The following is an 18,973-nucleotide window of genomic DNA, read 5'->3' as shown; positions in this document are numbered from 1 at the left end:
ATTTATATGTACATCTCTTTTATTACCTCAATACATATGAAATCTGAGAAAAGACTTTTTTCTGTACATTTTTAATATCCATTAAATTTTCCTTAAACACTAAATACTATTCAAATAATGATTTTAATGCTTTTCAAAATTGAAGAGCTCCCATATTTTATCTAATAATACTTATGGCCAAAGTGATTACACTAAAAAGATTAAAAGAAGTTTCACCTCATTGGAAATTCCTGTGGAGAATTTCATGGAAAGTTAGCCAAGAATTAGATTTCTTGAGAAACTGAATATATTCTTTTAAGAATTTTATAGACTAATTTTTATAAAGAAAAAAAATTCAATAATTGACTAATTTTCTTCTATAAAAATTTTCCCTAAATACTCGTATTAACCTGAAATACATAAATATGCTTTGATACTTTAACTATCACATACTTGAAACAAACAAACAAGAAAACTCAATTTACCCTGTGCCTAAATATTGGGTTAGCCAAAAAAGTTCATTCAGTTTTAAGTAAAAATAAAAGACATTTTTCATTTTCACCAAGAACTTTATTGAACAATGGATTCATTAACCAAATGAACTTTTTGCCAACCCAATACAATTATTCCATGTCCACCAAACAGAGTATTTATGAACCTAAGTATCTGTCTTGTAGCTGACATAGTTTAAGCTATGCAACACTTCTATAATGTCGTAATTAATATCCATGTTTTGGGCTTAATCTATTAACAATTATCTGTATTGTTTATACATAGTTAAGTTCTAGGAGCATGTTCAGTGGCATAACCGAACTCATGTAAGCACCATCATCTAGTATGAATTAGCTTTTACATACTACCATTAAAGAATAGCTACCTAAGTTTGAGTGAGCTAAATGCAAATTTAAAATACTCAATTTTAAAAACTCAAATTCATTGTCTTATGTAAGGTAATTTAAAAATCTATCTTATCAACTTTATTTTGAATAAATCCATACTGTACCTGGTTACTACCATGGCCAAAAGGAGTACTAGATAAATTAGTGGTTACACTGTGCAAAATAATTTCACCACTGAGAGATCCAGAAGCAATGTAGCAGTCATTCCAATTATATGTTACACAAGTTACTTCATCTTTATGATCCTGAATGAAAGAAATGAAAGTAAATACAGTGCCACACAACCTTCAAACAGCATATTTCCACGGGTTTTTGTAAATTTCATGTTTTGTAACTATTATGTATTTGTCAATCTAATATATGCTTGAAAATTTTCCTCAAATAACCCCCTAAAAATTACTCAAGTGAGTAGTAAACTATCTGATTAACACCAAGTCTTTTCAGGGAACAAAGATTTATTTTTCATAACCATAATAATGGTCAGGCACCCTGAAACAAGAGACAAAAAGGAAAGGTAATTTTCTAAATGGCATTATGTCTACCTTAAAGAATTCACTTCCACTGACAAGTAACATTTATTGCAAGTTGATTATTATGAGAGTCCCTGCCCTTGAGAATATTACTGTTCAACTGAGAAGACAGGACATTTAAGTGAACATGCAAACGGCAGAATGAATGCTAAATGAGTGGCAGAGGCAAAGTGTCAGAGGAAAGAGAGTTATCACTGTGAACTGAGTTGACAGAGGAAGCTTTATGGAAGACAGAAAGCTTGAGTTCAACATTAAAAAAAGTAATAAGAGGTAAGTTAGGGGAGGAGAAAGAAAACTGACACTGCAAAATAGAAGAGAGCAAAAAACAAAAGCCCCAAAGCCAGAATGAGCAAAGCATGTTTGAGATTTGATGGCTGCTGCTTCCATCTGCTGAGTACCGACTAAGGCTGGGAGTTTTATATATTATTATTAATCTTTAGAACAATCATGGGAGGCAAGGCCATTTTCCCCATTTGATAGATGAGTTAACTAAGGTTAAGAAACTGTGCAAGCTCACAGAACTGCCAGTGGCAGAGCCAGGATTCAATCCAGGTCATATTCCAAAGCTTATTTTCCTCTCATTATACTCGACTGTCTCCCAAATCCAAAGGGGAATCCACTTTGAGGAAATAAAACTGTTCAGTTTTAAACAAACTGAGTTCACAAGGACTATGTTTTCCAAAATTAAATTAGAGATATCTAGCCTAGGAGCATAGTGATCAGCATAGTTTTTAAGTTTGATGTCATACCTTAATAAGATAAACAAACCAACCTTTGTATCTTGTAATTAGATTAATGTAATATCAAGAATAGTAGCTATAATATTCCACTTATTTTACAACTTTTTCAAATGGTCCTTGAAGCATGCTGGGAAATGCCTTTACATTTTACTGCTTTTTTAAATCAAACAAATGTCATCCTGAGGAAAAGAATATCTGATAAGAAAGGAAAAAGGAGTGGACATATAGTGCATCATTCCCATTTGAGAAATTATAACGTGGGGTCCAATACAATTTCTATGACTTTGTAAAGAGGCAGGTGTGTCTTCCTGATTTCAACTGTGGAAAATAAGTCATTCAGCTGAGGATGGAAAAATGAGTAGAATTTTGCCATGTAAGGAGGGATGGGAATAAGTGATGCTCCTAAAACGTGTGACACTGTGTGACAAAATTGGCCACAGACTTCTAATCTCTTCTCAATTCTTTAAGATATTCTTTAGTCATACTAGGTATATCCCCCTGAACAGCTTTAATTCAATTATTTCATAATTTAAAATATTAAACAATGAATAGTATCTGAGTGTGCCTCTCATCTTTGCCCTTACTAGTTGCTTGACATTGAACAAGTTCTTTAACATCTCTGAGTCGGAGTTTCTCCATCTGTACTTAGGAATAATACTACTTGCTCTGCAGAGTTGTAGAATAGATAGAATAAATATGTTAAGCACAGTGGCTGGCATGTGAAAGAATTCAATAAAAGTTAAGTATTCTCATTATTGGCAACTTTTCAATTTTCCCGAAGACTCTTCAAAGTTTAGTTAATACTTAAAATAATGAACTTCCAAAAGTAATATTTTAAGCAGCAATCATAAGATTATATTTCAACTTAGCTAAGAGAAAACCATTTTCTATATACTATTTCTCTAGTAAGAATTAACTCAATGACATTAAGATATGTAATAAAATTATAATGATCTCTGGTATTTGCTTCAAAATACTCTGAAGGTCTGAAGATGAGAGAGTAGATGAGCACATAAATAAAACAATACTGGCCATGAGTTGATCATCACTGAAATCAGGTGATGAATATATGGATGATGAGTTAAAGGAAGTTCTTTCTCTGTGTATATAGGTATGTGTGTGTATAGATAAAAATATGTTTAAAATTTTGCATATTAAAACTTTTTTAAAAGACATAAAAATTAAAAATAATTTAATAAATGAACTTCCAAATATTAAAAAGACAGAAGTCCAAAAAAACAATTGCAACCAGGGGCTTTCATGATGATTATTTTCATTTTCTGAAACTGCAAAAAGCTAACTATTTAAAGAAACACTAACTGTAAGTTGTAAACCATTTTAGAAACATTTCATTACCAAGATGAAAATACATACATACAAACTGTAGCAGAGAACTAAGAAGCCATATCCCCAAATACTGTCATCCCAAAACCACTCTCATTATTTCGAAGTGCCTTAAAAAGATCTCTAATGACAACAAACCATATTTTTTTTTAAATGAAGTAAGTGGTTCACTCACACGAGAGCAGACCAAAGTGAAAAAATAAGGAAAAAGTTTTAACCCCAGCAATATAGCAATATAGTAACATATGTGGAGGGAAAAATAAACCAAAAAAATTGTTTTTGGCTACACAGCATCTTTCTTTTCCCTAACAAATCTCACTTCAATTCTGAAGCAGCTTATTTTTATCATAAAAGCTCAAAATTAAAAGTTTGGTAACTATTACTAATAAACATTGTGGGATACCCATTTCTGTAAGGATTAAAAAAAAAAAAAAGTTGCTTACCTTAAGAGATCGATGAACTCTTTTTGATTTTAAATCCCAAATATTAACAGTGTTATTTAGGCCTCCGCTTACCAAATACATTGATGTTGAATTTAAACTGACACATGTCTGCTTTTGCTATTAAAGAAAAAAAAAGTCACATTAACGTAACAGAGCCCAGAGCTGACTTTCAAGTCTCACCCAACACTTGGTAAGCACATGAAAAATATTTGTTGAGTTAAATGCTATAAATATGCCAATTCTTGTACTAAAGATTCACCTCTCATTATCTGTCACATGGATTCAATAGTTTGCAAAGTGTTCAAAAAGGCTTTAAGGAAATCAACCAGATTCAAGATTCATGTTCTAGTCCACAGAAACGTGGTGACAGAGGAAGCTTAGGAAATACCAGCAAGTCTTGGGCTCCCATCAGGGCTTACTTGCCCTTAATATTTCCCTTTAATAAAACCTGGTCTTAGACTCCCACAGAATATCTCATATTAAAATCAACCCACAGCTCAGAAAATTCTTAAGGTAGAGGGAACTGTAAAGAATGCCTAGTTTAAAACCCTCATTTTACAGAAGGGCAAAGTTTTATAAAGAGGATAAGATACTAGTCCAGTGTCACAGCAAATCTCCCCCTAATGGCCCAAGTCTCAAACATCATGTCATCAGAACCTAACTCTACACTCTCCCCCACCACTGTAAAGGTCCCATTCATCCAGTTCCTCAAGATAAAAGTCCAGAATTAACCTTGATTCCTTGTTCTCCCTCTGCCCAATCTATCAGTAAGTTCTCTAAACTCCAAGCCTAAAATCTATCCCACATGGGCCCCCCTTTATCTACTGTCACTGCTAGCACCCTAATCCAAACCTTGACAAAACACAACAGCAGCCTCCTAACTGGCTGTCCTGCTTCCACTCCTGCTTCCTTACATCCCATGCTCCGTAAGTAGAGTGACCTTTAAGAAATGTAAATCAGATCATGTGTCTCTCATTTAAAAATCTTCAATGGCTTCCAATCACACCTAGAATAAATTCCGAACTCATCATTAACCTGGCTTTCAAAGCCCTATTCATCTGTCCCTTCTTACCTGGTCTCACCATTTTCCTCCTTATCCACTAATTCTCTAGCCACACTGACCATCTTCCATTCCGTAAACACTATATTTGCCTCAAGGCTTCTACACAGCTAGTCTTGCCTGGAAAGTTAATTTCCCTGAATCTTGGCTTGAATGGCTGCTTCTGGTCAATAGATATCAACTTAAATGCCACAACTTCAGGAGACCTCCCTTGGCCACTTAACATAACTTGCTATCTCAATATCTTATTTTAGCTCTCTGCATAACAACTTATCACTATACTCAGTATTCTGTTTACTAGTTTATTGTCTCTCAGCAGAATGTCAGTTTCCTTAGAGCAAAGACCATATCCATGTTCAATAAATATTTATAGAACAAACGGCTAAAGTACAGAGGTAACCAAGTTTTTCTCACAATGATTATCTATGAGTGTCATCTATCTGGTAGTACCATCAGTAACTATGCTACAAAGAGCACAGTATTGCATGTTTTTCTCTATTTAATTTTCAGATACACTGCATAGTTACATTAATTATTCTCACCTCCACCTGAATACCATGAGGGGAAAAAAGAGAAATGAATTCCAAAGGGGACATTTTGTGACTTAGTTAAAGGTTAAAAGGCAAACTATGCAGGTTTAGGCAAGTCATCTCACCTTTCCGAGCCTACATTTCTACATCTGAGAAACGAGAGATGAGGACCAGATCTACTGTTCTTGAGAGTCCTGCATCTTCAAAAACATCCTCTGCTCAAGAGAGCACCAGATTCTTAAAAGGGTACAGATAACCCCCTCTCCCTCCCCCAAGGCTTCTTCCAGCTCTGAAATTCTGACTGAGTCAAAATTATTAACACATACAAAAATATCAGGAGCACGTTCCATCAATGTTTCAGTATGGTCGCTATAATTCTCTTGCAGGTCATTCTAGGAATTGACTTTAGTCTAAACAGACTAGTAAAAGTTAGAATCTGGTGATCATTGCAGATCAGGACAGTGTGCTAAGAGCTATAAAATAACCTTTAAAGAAAACAGAGAAGAAGGGCATCCATCAAAGATCAATATATTAGGATTCTAATCATCAAAAACCACTCAAATTATTCTTAAGGGCTCAGAACAAAACCTGTATTTATAGCTGCTTACCATAATGATAGAAGATCTTTTTATGTTAATAGATTATTAACGTAGCTAATGAACTTAAATAATTAATGGAAATTGAGTGCTTACTACAGAAATCCTGTACCCTAAGACACAAGCAATGGGTGGAATTTTAAAATCTGAAAATAACATCAGGTCAAATTTCTAGGCTATATAGTAGCCTATTGTATCCATTATAATACTGTTAAGACCAATATGTCTACTTTAAAGAGGTAAAATACAAAATCAAAGAAAATAAATATGAAACTTAATAAAGTTCCACCTTAAAAATAATGTTAAAATAAGTACGACAGAACCTTATTTTCCCAATGAGCAAAGGTCTAATATCTCAAATGGTACATAAGTAATAGGACTTGGATCCTATGAAGCAAAGGTTACCAACACACTAATATGTTATAAGAAATTACTAATAAAGACTAAAAAACCAATGGTTGTAAAATATGTTTTGTAAGTAAACCAAAGCAGATTTAAATTATAACTACAATGATCTCACTTGCATCAACCTGCATTCTGATATGACTTAACTGTGGGAAACAGAACTACAGCAACTAATGTAAAATATTCACAAAATCCTTAAAGTGGTGTCACACTTGTAAATATCATGTCATTTTTATATTTTACACATTGACAACAACAAAAAGCGGTCCCAAACTGGTTCTAAGGCAACGCATAAGAGTGTGTGTGTGTGTGTGTGTGTGTGTGTGTGTGCACGCATGTGTGTAGATAGACAGATAAATAGTGGTAGAGGTGGAAATCTAAATTGTTTTGATGTTGATATTTAACTCACAAATGTTTGCTGCCCACCTTTGACATGATCTGAAGATCCAAAGATGACTAAGATGTTCCGCCTGTTCTTGAAGAGTACAGTTTGCCTTTATTGAGCAGCGACACTCTCTGCCTCAATTTCACTTGCTGAGGTTGATAGGCAAACGTCATTCCTACCCTTAGCAGACATTCTCTCCGCCCCAGTCTCTTAATATCTGTGGGCTGGAACTGATGCTGAGATCAATCCAACAGATACCTTTAGGAAAGGACTGATAGAAATCCTAAGTCCTTTTTACGTTAGATGAGCTTATATTCCAATGCTCTGCTGTGTTCTACTCCACTGTAATTGGAGTAGAACAATTATTAATCGGGCTGCCTTATCTACTCCAGTGTGTAAAATTATGACAATTCATAATGGTTTAGAGTCTGCTATGAAAACTATGAAATTTAAAAAAAGAACAAGCTACCAACTAACTACTTATTCCTTTTTTTTTAGATCTTATTTAAAATGGAAATAGCTTTCAAGAAGTGTGTGATTGGAAATAAGAAAGCCAGCATTATCCTGAATCAGAGGGATTAACTTATAAAACTAAAGGGTAAGAACATATAGTGAGAGCTTCATTTAAATGCTCTGGGACCAAAGCTCTGGGACAAAGGCATCCTGTTGCAGGAGAGCTTGGGGAGACTCAGGCAGTACCATGTGGACAGAAGCTAAAGCAGAAGGCTACCATCAGATAAGGCTCTTTAGCTGATGGTCCTGAGCCCAATGTCAGCAAAGGTAGGGCTACATCATTAGGACTCTTTTGCTCAAATCAACTCAGTGACCGTGGTGGAACATCATCCTGAAAAACCACAGCAATACCAGAGAACCTCCCACAGAGGGGAAATGGAGAAAGTAACTGCCTAGTTGACGAAATGAAGTCCTTGATTGCTCCCCTAGTACCCAATATTATTTTACCTAAAGATGTTTCAGTAAGCACACTTATTTAACCTTTAAGTGTTACTCTATTATTTTAAGCTCAGGTTAAGAATAACGCTTTTAAACACCTTCATATTTAGTTGCCAGCACCATAATAAATAAGCAATTACAACCCAAGCAAAACAGATTTTTAAAAGTTAAAAAAACACTTACCCCTTCACCAAGCTCTAAAAGTGGAACAGGTTTACATTTGCAACTTGAAACAACTATTTTGTCACCACTGGAAGATGCTGTCACTAGAAAGTTATCTAAATGAAGAGTTATGGAGAATCGAACAATCCATGAGCAGCTCTAGCACTCGACCATCATTACAAGAATTGAGATGACAAAAGCAAGCACACTAAGCAACGAATATAGCTGATACATTAGCTTTCAAAACTGGCTCAGATTACTAATTGCTAAGACTAATTCTCTTTACTACTACTGCAGGGAAGAACCATCCTTTCTGATTCTGCTATCACTTGAAAGCTATTTAACCCATGTGAAATACTACTCCATTTTCAAAGAGTAGGCCAGAAGGTCTAATTTTATCCTTCAAGAATGAGAGCATGATAAAAGCAACATCAGGGAAATATCAATCAACCTTTTCATCTATAAATACTGTTTAAGACAGCTATTTAGTAACGCAGTGCTTGATATCAATTTAAGCTAGGAAGCAAATATCCACATTAGTCTCCTATTTTTCTACTAAGAGATAAAGCCTGATATTTTCTCAGGATGGAATTTTTGTGATAGAGTGTTTTAATCTTAAATGTATTAAGAATATTACAGTATATGTAGCAAATATAAATAAGTGTGGTTACACAGCAACTATGTTATGAGAGTTTTGACTTTATTTCAATTCAATTAAATTCAAGTTATTTAAAATATAATTTTTAATTATTAAAATAAATAATTATTTAAAATTTAATTTAATAATTTAAAATTATAATTTCCTTATTTTACATAAATTATAAGTGGAATAATCAGTAAACACAAAACAATGTAAGTATTTTAAAACTAAAATGACTAAATACAATAATATAACCAAGACCAAGAATCTGATTTTGAGTCAAAACAAATTAAAATATCAGAAGTTTAAACCTATACTTTTAACAAGCAAAGTCTTAACTGCATTACTTTTGGATGATCTACATAACATTCAGATATTTTGTGAACATACCATGGACTGTAATTTTATTATGATATATGATTCAAACAAAATCACTTCCACCTACCTAGATATTACAGCACTGAGAAAAATAAATCATTTCCCTTTCCTTGGCTTCTTCCTATGTTTATTGTTACTTTTCTCCTTAGAATATATTAAAGAAAGGACTGAGAGAAAACAATACAAGAGGGTACTCTAGTTACTCCTTTTATTTCTCATGTAGTTTTAGAAATCATGAGAAAGTGAGGAATATTACCTAGAGAACCAAAAAAAAGAAAACTAATCTCCCTGGCACCTCACCATCAACGCTGTCCTTGGGATCCATGCTAAGTGGTCCCTAAATCTCTGAGTCTGGGAATTCCTTGGTCTTCAGTAACTAACCTCTATGGAAGGCATCAAAGCCTCAATAGGTATAAAACTATACAAAGGTTTTCAGTGCACATGTACTTGTACAACAAAACTATACAGAAATAAGACCAGTTTCCAAAAGTCATAGGACACCATCACATAGTTACATCAGTTTTGTTGATAGAGCATTAAGTGGTTTATCAGTAAATGTATCAACTCCTAATAAAATTCCTTGGAGGAAAAAAATAATAAATCTCATTAAGAACTGCTACCTTTATGCAGTGAGTAACAAGGAAAATTAAGCTCTAAACATAATAAAAATCTAATAGAAGGAACCTCACACATTTGTGACTCTTTTTAAAACATCTTACCCCACTCTACATCTAGAGTCCTTCAAAAATGCAGTCCCTTCACCATGAGTTTGATTAATAAAGCACCAAAGTTATTTATTTTGATACTTTAATACAAAATCAAGGAATGATGAAGAGGTAAATTTAATTCAATAAGAAAATTCATCATTTTTGTTATGTATTTGCAAGAATAGTTAGATTGAGCATGAAAACTTCTAATGTTTTTGTTCATGAATCATTCGTATTTTAAAGCTTTGATATTTTTACTTTCATCAGGAAGCAGAATATTACTACTTTGATACTGATAAGATCAGACACATGTTAAAGCTTAATCTGTTGTTTAAGAAATAGTGTATGCGTATGAGTTCCACAGGCGAATGATTATTTCTAGCATACCAAGTATACATAACATTTTCATACAAAAGGTGGTAAGAATACTTTGTTTACAGCAGTGGTTCACAACCGAGGGTGATTCTGGCTCCCAGGTGACATCTAGCAATTCTGGAGATGATTTTTGGCTGTCACCACTGGGGCTACTGGCATCTGGTTGGTAGAGACCAGGAAGGCTTCTAAACATCCTACAATGCACAGGGCAGCCTCCATAACGAAGCATTATCTTGCCCAAAATGTCAATAGTGAGATACTGAGAAATCCCTATTTATGAGTTCATTTTATCCACATCTAGGAACTTATTAAGACAGGGAGGATGTCAATCAGAAACATAAAAACCTTAGGAAAGTTCAATCTAGATAATTTTCCTGTCTTTTTGGGAAACAAGACTATTTTCATCACAGATAGAAAGGAAGAGAAATACAGAGAATACATCAGTAAGATGGGAATGTTTGACTATTTTTATCTCTTCCCTCAACCTTTGCTTCTGCCTTCAAGTTCTGTCTTTAATTTCCCAACTACAAATATCCAAACACAGATACAAAACATCATTCCAGAACCTTTCAGAACTTTTCCCACCATTACCTACCTTATTCCATTTGATTCAATAACAAACTGTTAATAACAAAACTAATTCTATGATCTGCATCTAGTAGCTAACATATTTTTAATAGCAGTGTTTTTCAATGTAGTGAATTGCAAATAAGTTTTTAATGAAATTAACAGAGAATATCAGTGTGCATCATATGACATACTGTTTACTAAGTTCCTATTTCACAGCTATGCCAAATATATTTCTCATTATGGATCACATGCAAAAGTTTCATTGATACTGGTTGTTTAACCTAACAAAAAGTGGTTGTTTAAAAAAGAAAAGGATACTATTGCTGCTCCAACACACTGAGCTGATTCCATGTGGTGATGTGTGTGGGTTGAACTTATCCACCAATGTCATAGATGAAGCATCCCATATTTTAACATCATCTCCCGATGAAGCAAATCTGAGGTTTTCCTGCATGACTGCACCTGCAAATAGTTTAAAACAACATATTTTAAAAACAATTAAGGATAGGTTTTAAAAACAAGAGTTAAGATGAGGCATCTTATCTAAAACAAGTGGCTCTACTCGTTCACTTTTGTCTCAGAGACTGTGCTCACCACAAAGTTTTTGGAGTGATCTCTCTAAAACATAAACCAGATCATATTCTCTTAGCTGACCTTTCCAATGACTCTCCAGAACAAGTACAATGAAATCCAATCTCCTTAGCGTGCCTTACACAAACTGGCCTGCTGTAACATTCCTACCTCTCTTTCCCAGGGCCACCAAACTCACTGGCCTTCTTTCTCACCTCCGAGTCTTTCTGTTTGCAGCCCCATCTGCCTGGAATGGTCTTTCCCGATTTCCCAAGGTCATCTCCTTCACATCATTCCAGTCTCAGCTCATGTTTCTTCCTCAGAAAGGCCTTCCCTGACCACCATGGCTAAAGCTGCTCCACACCAGTTGTCCTATATCCCATTACCCTGTTTCATTCTTTATGGCCCTTCCTGCTATCTGCAGTCTTACTCTCATGTCTGACTCCCCTTGACTTGAACAAAATAAAGATCCTTAGAACAGGGATTTCATCTTGTTTACTACCAGTCTTGAAACATTCCTGGCACACAGCTGGTACTCAACAAATAACTGTTGGATAGGTAACTTCCTTACCTTTTAAAAAATTTATGATAAACTGTAGTACTCCTGCAGGTCAGAATCCCGCCATGGCAGGCTTTCCAAATAAGTCTAAAATTAGCAAATACAGCCTAAGAAGATGTCACTAAGTCCCTATACCAACACACAGTCTACAATGCCTTCGCTTGTATTATTTGTTCACAGTATACAGTTCAAACACAGAATTCTGACAAAGTGATTTCATAAACCAAGGCAGTCTAGAAGACAAAAGGCAAGTAGTAATACATGATGGGTAAGAAAAAAATGCTGAGAAATACCTGGGAGAAAGGGGAAGGGAAGGGACGGGGGCCTAGAAATATACCCTTCACACCTTCCTGGTGTGGACAGTGCAAGAGTGCAGCAGCGCATAAGTGATATTACAGACAGGTTCCCAAGTCATCAACAAAACATCACAATTATGAGGAGCAGACTCTATTTCAGAGGACAACCTAAAGGCCTAACAAGTTACAGGGCCCTTTCATTCTCCAGAGACAAAATTTTCAATGTGTTTATAAAGAAGCTAAAACTTTTGTTAACTAGAAAAGCCACCTATGTGATTCACTATGCTCCATTCATCAGATAAATACAGTTCTACTAAGAGCCGTTAGTCATCTGCTGAAATGTAGACATAGTGTTTGGATTCGGTGCCTTAACAGGTGGTAACATGTGCCCTTTCGGATCCCTACTCAACAACAATGAAGTGCTGAAAGGCATCTGTAAACCCAGTAAAAACCACTGAAAGATATCTTTACTATAATCTTAGACCATGCCTGTTGAGCGGCGTGATGTAGCGGAAAGATCCCTTTAGACCTGGCTCAGATGATCTGCCCCAGAGTTAGGTGACAGTCACTTTGGCCAAGTCATCCAACGTCGGTCTCCTCCTCTCAAAGTGGAGCGGGAAAGGGCCCACCAACCTCAGTCTTCCGAGAACTGAGCACATTTTAAGGGCGCGGCATCATATCAGCCTGAGGAAGAGGCTCCCATCAAAACTGAGCTGTCAGGACACAAGGCGGTAGCACCGTCAGCCCCGGATTCGGGGAGCGCGGCTACAAAAAACAATTCCACTACGACTTAGCTTAAACAAAAGTTCTACAAGTTTCAGTAAAAACCCAAAATGCATTTTACTTGCAGGAGTCTTGCTCAACTGGGGTTACCTCGTAAAATGCATTTGAGCGCCTGCTAAACGAGTTGGATTTGAGCGGTTTACAAAAAGAGAACGGGACTGTGGACAAGCGGCAAACTTTCCGGAGGCAGCGCAGTCCCCAGAGCCGCCACCGACCTACCCCAGTTGCCCCGGGCCACCTCTCAGGCCCGACCGGAGCCCGTCGCAGGGGGAGGTGCGCGACCCCGGCCCGCGGCTCCCTGGCACTTCCGCGCCAAAAGCGCCGCCGCACCCCTGCCCGGTAACCGTCCGGAGCGCCAGGCCGGCCGGAGCCCCGGGACCCCAGGGGCCTCCGACCCGCCCCCTGAGCTGACCGGAGAGCGGGCACCAGTAGTGGGCAAGTACTCGGCAGGCGTCGGCCCCCACCCCGGACCCTCCGGAACCTCACCTCTCAGCCGCCGTACACCGGGGGCCCCGGCGCGGCCCTCTCCGGCGCTGGGCTTCCGGCTCCCGCCTGGACTGTTAAACTTCGGCGGCCGGAAGTCCCGCCCCCGGATGGCGTCACCGGGAGAGGCGCTACCGCAAGCGATGGTTCGGGTTGGTGGCCAGGGGCAGGGCCAGGGCCAGGGGCGGTGCTGGGCCTGGTGGGGGTCCTGGTCCTAGTGCCTGGGACGGATCTGCGGGCCTGGGCGGCTCCCTCCACACCTCACCGATGGCGCTAGGGCCAGAGGCTGCTGCCCTTTTGTCATCCATTTGTTCGTTGGCTTCCTACTGTGTGCCAGGCACTCTGCTAGACTCTGGGTGCACAGTGCTGAGTCTAGCCTGGGAATACAGGGGTACGGTCAACGCTCGTGGTCCCTGGCCTGGTGGAGCTACAGTCCAGTATTAGGGGCAGACGTTAATAAATACATACTTAAATGAAAATCAAAAACTCTGAGAGTTGCCTCAGATGAAAGGTACAAAATGTATGAAAGGGAAATGAACATGGATGTGGGTTTGGGAATGTCTTCCCTGAAGAGGAAACCATGGACAGCCGATAATACCCGATGCAATTTACAAACCAGGAGACATGCTAGGAAAAGCTAAGAAATAACAGAAAGCCTAAGTGTCTGAGTTATCCGACTTCAAAACCTATGATCTTTTTTCCAAATCATGCTGCAGGGTCAGGAACATCGAACACCATCTGGTTGGGAATTCTTCTGAAGGAGATGCTTCTCAGAGTGGGAAAAGGAGTAGGTGACTTGAGCTTTCACATTCCCCTTCTAACAGGGCTTTTTTTTTTTTTTTAATAAGCTCTGCTGAGAATCCTTTTAAAAAATATAGGGCATTTCTTCTGTAAACAGTGTTATTATTCTTTCAGCACAAGTACATACTTGGAGTGTGTTTCTGAACTAGGTATGTAAGCCCCGGTTATTTGCAACAATATTGCAAATAACCGGAAAACTCGAATAAATGCAGAGAAGAAATTTTTTCAGAGCAGAAATTGAAGCCCTAGACAAGCTATAAAGATGGATGGGGAGCCTCAAAACAAAGACAGCAAGCAGCAACCGCCTTAATTGTAGTTTACAGTTCTTGAGGTTATTAAATACATGTTGGCAGGGGTGGGGACCAAAAAGTTTGGGAAATAAGAAAATAGAGTAGGAGTAGGGGCAGGAGGAATAAGGGCAAATAGGAGAAAGAAAAGACAATTAACTAAATCTCTGAAAATTTGAAGTCAGGAAAGTGGAAACTAGAATATATGAATATGTGATATAGCAATATATCATATTATATATTATACAATGACATAAAAATATTTATGGAACAGATACTTTGCTAAGCACTATATATTTGTGTGTGTAGATATGTATATGAAGTGTATATATATACTATATATATGTAATTTTATGTTTGTAAAACACATGTACTATTATATGTCCCCATTTTACATATGAAGAAACAGAGGTTAAGTAACTTGCCCAAGGTCACACAGTTAAGTAATGGTGGACAGCAATTAAACCTAGAATTGTAAGACTACAAAAACTGTGCTCTTAACCATTATGCTATATTGTCAAGAGCATAAAGGGCAAAATGTTAACCTCTGCTGCTTTCTCGCTGCTGGTCCTACAGCCTCATCACCTGACATGGTTGTGGAATGGTCCTGCCATTCTTGTTCCTACCTCTGTGTCTATCTATGCGCATAGGGTTTCCTAGTTCTGTATAATACAGTCTACAAGTAATAGAAGCCAAATGTTGGAGACCTCACTGATACATGAATTATATAAACATATGCAACTTTCCAAAAGTAGACATCAAGACAAGGAATATTCCTAGGGACAAAGAGGGATATTTCATAACAATAAAAAGGTCAGCAAAACCAGAAGCCATATTAATTATAAATAATATGTGACCAATAACATAAGTTCAAAGTATATGAAGAATAAATGTCAGGGACTTCCCTGGTGGTCCAGTGGTTAAAACTCCACGCTCCCAACACAGAGGTCCCAGGTTCAATCGCTGGTCAGGGAACTAGATTCCACATGCTGCAACTAAGAGCCTGCATGCCGCAACGAAAAGATCCCACATGCCTCAATTAAAGATCCTGCATGCCACAACTAAGACCCAGCACAGCCAAATAAATAATTTTTTTAAAAAAAGAATAAATGTCAGAACTAAAGGGGGAAAAAAGAACGTGCATAATCCTAATCACTGTTGGAGACTAACAGAATTAGCTCAGTAATTGATAGAACATCCAGATAAGAAAAAAAAAAATCAGTAAAGATGTGGAAGATCTGAACACAATCAACTACAGTATTTTAACTGACATTTATAGAACACTGTACCCAACCTCTGCAGGATAAATATTCTTTTCAAATACACATGGAACATTTACAAAGATAGACTATATGCTGCCATGAAACAAGTCTCAATACATTTTAAAAGAATAAATCATACAGTGTATGTTCTCTGATCACAATAGAATTAATAGAAATAGAAAACAGTAAAGCATGTAGAAAAGCCCCAAACATCTGGAAAATTAAACAACTTTGCTTGTTTACAATGCATAGGTCAAAGAAGAAATCAAATCACAAATAAATTAGAAAATATTCAAACTGATAATCAGTAAAATGCAACATATAAAACTTTATGGAATTCAGCTAAACAATGCCTATAGAAAAATATATAAGTTTAAATACCTATATTATGAAAAAAAAAGATCCAACATCAATAATCTATGCTCTCTCTTAAGGAATCTAGAAAAAGAAGAGCACTTTTTTTTAAAGTAAAGATTAGAGAACAATGAAAATGAAAACAGATGGACAGCACAGAAAAATCAATGAAACAAGAATCTGATTCTTTGAAATTATTAATGAAACTTATAAAGCTCTAGATAGACTTATCAAGAAGAAAGAGAAAACACAAATTACCAGTATGAGGATTGAAAGAGAGTCTGTCAATACAGAACCAAAAGACATTTAAAAAGATAATAAGGGAATAGTATGAACAACTTTATGCCAATAAATTTCATAACAAATAAAATGGACAAATATCTTGAAAGACACAAATATTAATACTGACACAAGAAGAAATAGATAATGAGTAGTCCTATATGTATTACAGAAATTAAAGTTGTACTTAGAAAACTCTCCAACAAAGGAAACTCCAGGATCAGAGGGCTTCACTGTTGAATTCTATCAAACATGTAAGGAAGGAATAATACCAACCCAATGCAAATTTTTTCAAAAACAGAAGAGAAAGGAATATCCCTTAAACTCATTTTTTTTTTAAAGACAGTATTACTCTGATGCTAAAACCAGACAAAGACATTACATAAAATAATAGACTCAAATCCCTCATACATAGAGACACAAATTGTATATACACATATAAATGTGAGTTAAACCCAGTAACATATAAAAAGGATTGTTACACATCATGACCAGGTAAGGTTTATTTCAGAAATGCAAGGTTGGTTTAACACTCAAAACCAGTTAACATAATTCGCCATATTAACAAAATAAAGGAGAATCGCATTATAATTATGCCAATAGATAAAGCAAAAGCATTTTTTAAAATTCAGCATCCATTCACAATTATCAGCTCTCTAGGAAAATAAGAGAGGAAACATCCTCAACTGGTTCAAGAACATTTATGGAAGGCCCACAGTTAGCACCATACTTAATGGCAAAACACTGAATGCCTTTCTCCTAAGACTGAGAGCAATACAAAGATGCCCTGTCTTACTGCTATTCAACGTTCTACTAGAAGCCGTAGCCAGTGCAAAAAGTCAAAAAAAAAAAAAAAAAAAGGAAAAGAAAAGAAAAAGCACACAAAATAGAAAGGAAGAAGTAGAACTCTATTTGCAGACAATATGATTGTGTACTAGAAAATCATAAGGCAAACAGGAAAATGACCCTAGAACTCAATAAGTGAATTTAGCAAGGCTTATGCAAAGTCAATATACAAAAATAGAGTAGTATTTCTATATACTAGAAATAAACAATTGGAAAATGAAATAAAAATTTCATTTCCAGTAGCATTCAAAAGGATGAAATATTTACAATTAGTTTAATACAATATATGCAATAGCTATACATTGAAAACTATAAAACATTGTTGAGAGAAGCTAAAGACCTAGATAAAGAGCTATATCATATTAATGAGATGGAAAACAATATTGCTAGAATGTCAGTTTTTCCAGATTAATCTATATGTTCAACTTAATCTCCATGAAATTCCAGCAGGTTTATTTTTTGTGTGTGAAAATTGACAGGCTAATTCAAAATTTTATTTTGGAATGTGAATGACCTAGCCAAAACACTTTTTTTTTAAAGGCAAAGTCAGAGGGCCTACCCTGATATCAATCCACATTTAATGCCAACTAATCCATAGTAACAAAAAGCAGTGCAGCACCTGCCTTGGTGGAAGGAGGAATGGACTGTAAGGAGTCAAGGAAACAACTGGTGGTGATGCAATTGGAATTGTTCTTTGTTTTGATTGTTGTGGTGGTTTCAAGGTAGTTTCAATATCTCTGTCAAAATTCATAAAAGGGTATATTTTAAATGATGCAGTTTATTTTTTGTATACTAAACATCAATAGATTTTATTAAAAAATATCTCAGGGACTAACTGCTCCTGATTATTAAAAAATAAAGTGATATCCTCAACTTATAAATAAAACACAAAATTAATTCTTTTTAAAAAACACACCACAGACTTCCCTGACGGTCTAGTGGTTAAGACTCCATGCTTCCAATGCAGAGGGTGTGGGTTCTATCCCTGCTTGGGGAACTAAGATCCTACATGCTACGTGGAATGGCGAAAAACTAAAAAAAAAAATTAAGATTAAAAAAAATTAAAAACACACCATAATAGTACATAATTGTCAAATTACAGAACATTGGCTTGACAGATTTTTTAAAATATTTATTTATTTGTTTGTTTGTTTATTTATTTAGGCTGTGCCGGGTTTTAGTTGCAGCACACAAGATCTTCCTTGCGGCATGTGGGATCTTTAGTTGCAGCATGCAGAATCTTTTTAGTTGCAGCATGAGGGCTCTTAGCTGTGGCATGCAGCCTTCTTAGTTGCAGCATGCGAACTCTTAGTTGCAGTATGCAAACTCTTAGTTGTGGCATGCGTGCGGGATCTAGTTCCCTGAACACGGATTGAACCCAGGACCCCCGCATTGGGAGTGTGGAGTCTAACCCACTGGTCCACCAGGTAAGTCCTGAGAGATTTTAAACATTCCCCAAGATGAAGGAAAAAAGAAAAAAGATGTTACTAAACAAGTTTCAAGAACCAGGATACCCCTATCCCTGGGGCCGTTTGTTAAAAACGAATAATAAGAGGATTAAAATTTTTTTTTAATTTTTTAAATTTTAAAAAATAAAAAAACCAAAATAGATTCCACGTTCTAAATAGTAACACTAGAATTTACAAAACAATTAATGATGCCTTCATGATTCTGAGCAAAATGGTTATTGTATTTAATATTATCTAGCCATATTATCATTCAAGTGTCAGGGAGGAATAAAAACATTTTCAGACATGTA

General features: G+C 36.2%; 1 protein-coding gene across 1 annotated transcript in view; it reads right to left on the bottom strand.

Annotated features, from left to right (window-relative positions):
* Positions 1–13,476, bottom strand: part of NEDD1 (NEDD1 gamma-tubulin ring complex targeting factor) — a 45,464-nt gene extending 31,988 nt beyond the window's left edge. Inside the window, exons 1-5 of the mRNA XM_027107251.1 lie at positions 13,389–13,476; positions 11,013–11,156; positions 8,046–8,140; positions 3,936–4,052; positions 983–1,123 (exon numbers count right to left, since the gene is read on the bottom strand). Coding sequence (XP_026963052.1) covers positions 983–1,123; positions 3,936–4,052; positions 8,046–8,140; positions 11,013–11,148 — 489 coding nt within the window. The 5' untranslated portion in view covers positions 11,149–11,156; positions 13,389–13,476. The remainder of the gene's footprint in view (positions 1–982; positions 1,124–3,935; positions 4,053–8,045; positions 8,141–11,012; positions 11,157–13,388) is intronic.
* Positions 13,477–18,973: the final 5,497 nt, after the last annotated feature.

This window comes from Aethalodelphis obliquidens, unplaced genomic scaffold, assembly GCF_003676395.1.
Source record: "Aethalodelphis obliquidens isolate GAN/ISIS:26980383/991018 unplaced genomic scaffold, ASM367639v1 scaffold8, whole genome shotgun sequence".
Taxonomy (NCBI): domain Eukaryota; kingdom Metazoa; phylum Chordata; class Mammalia; order Artiodactyla; family Delphinidae; genus Aethalodelphis; species Aethalodelphis obliquidens.
The sequence above is the reverse complement of the archived record's forward strand: the minus strand, read 5'-3'. Positions and strand labels throughout refer to the sequence as shown.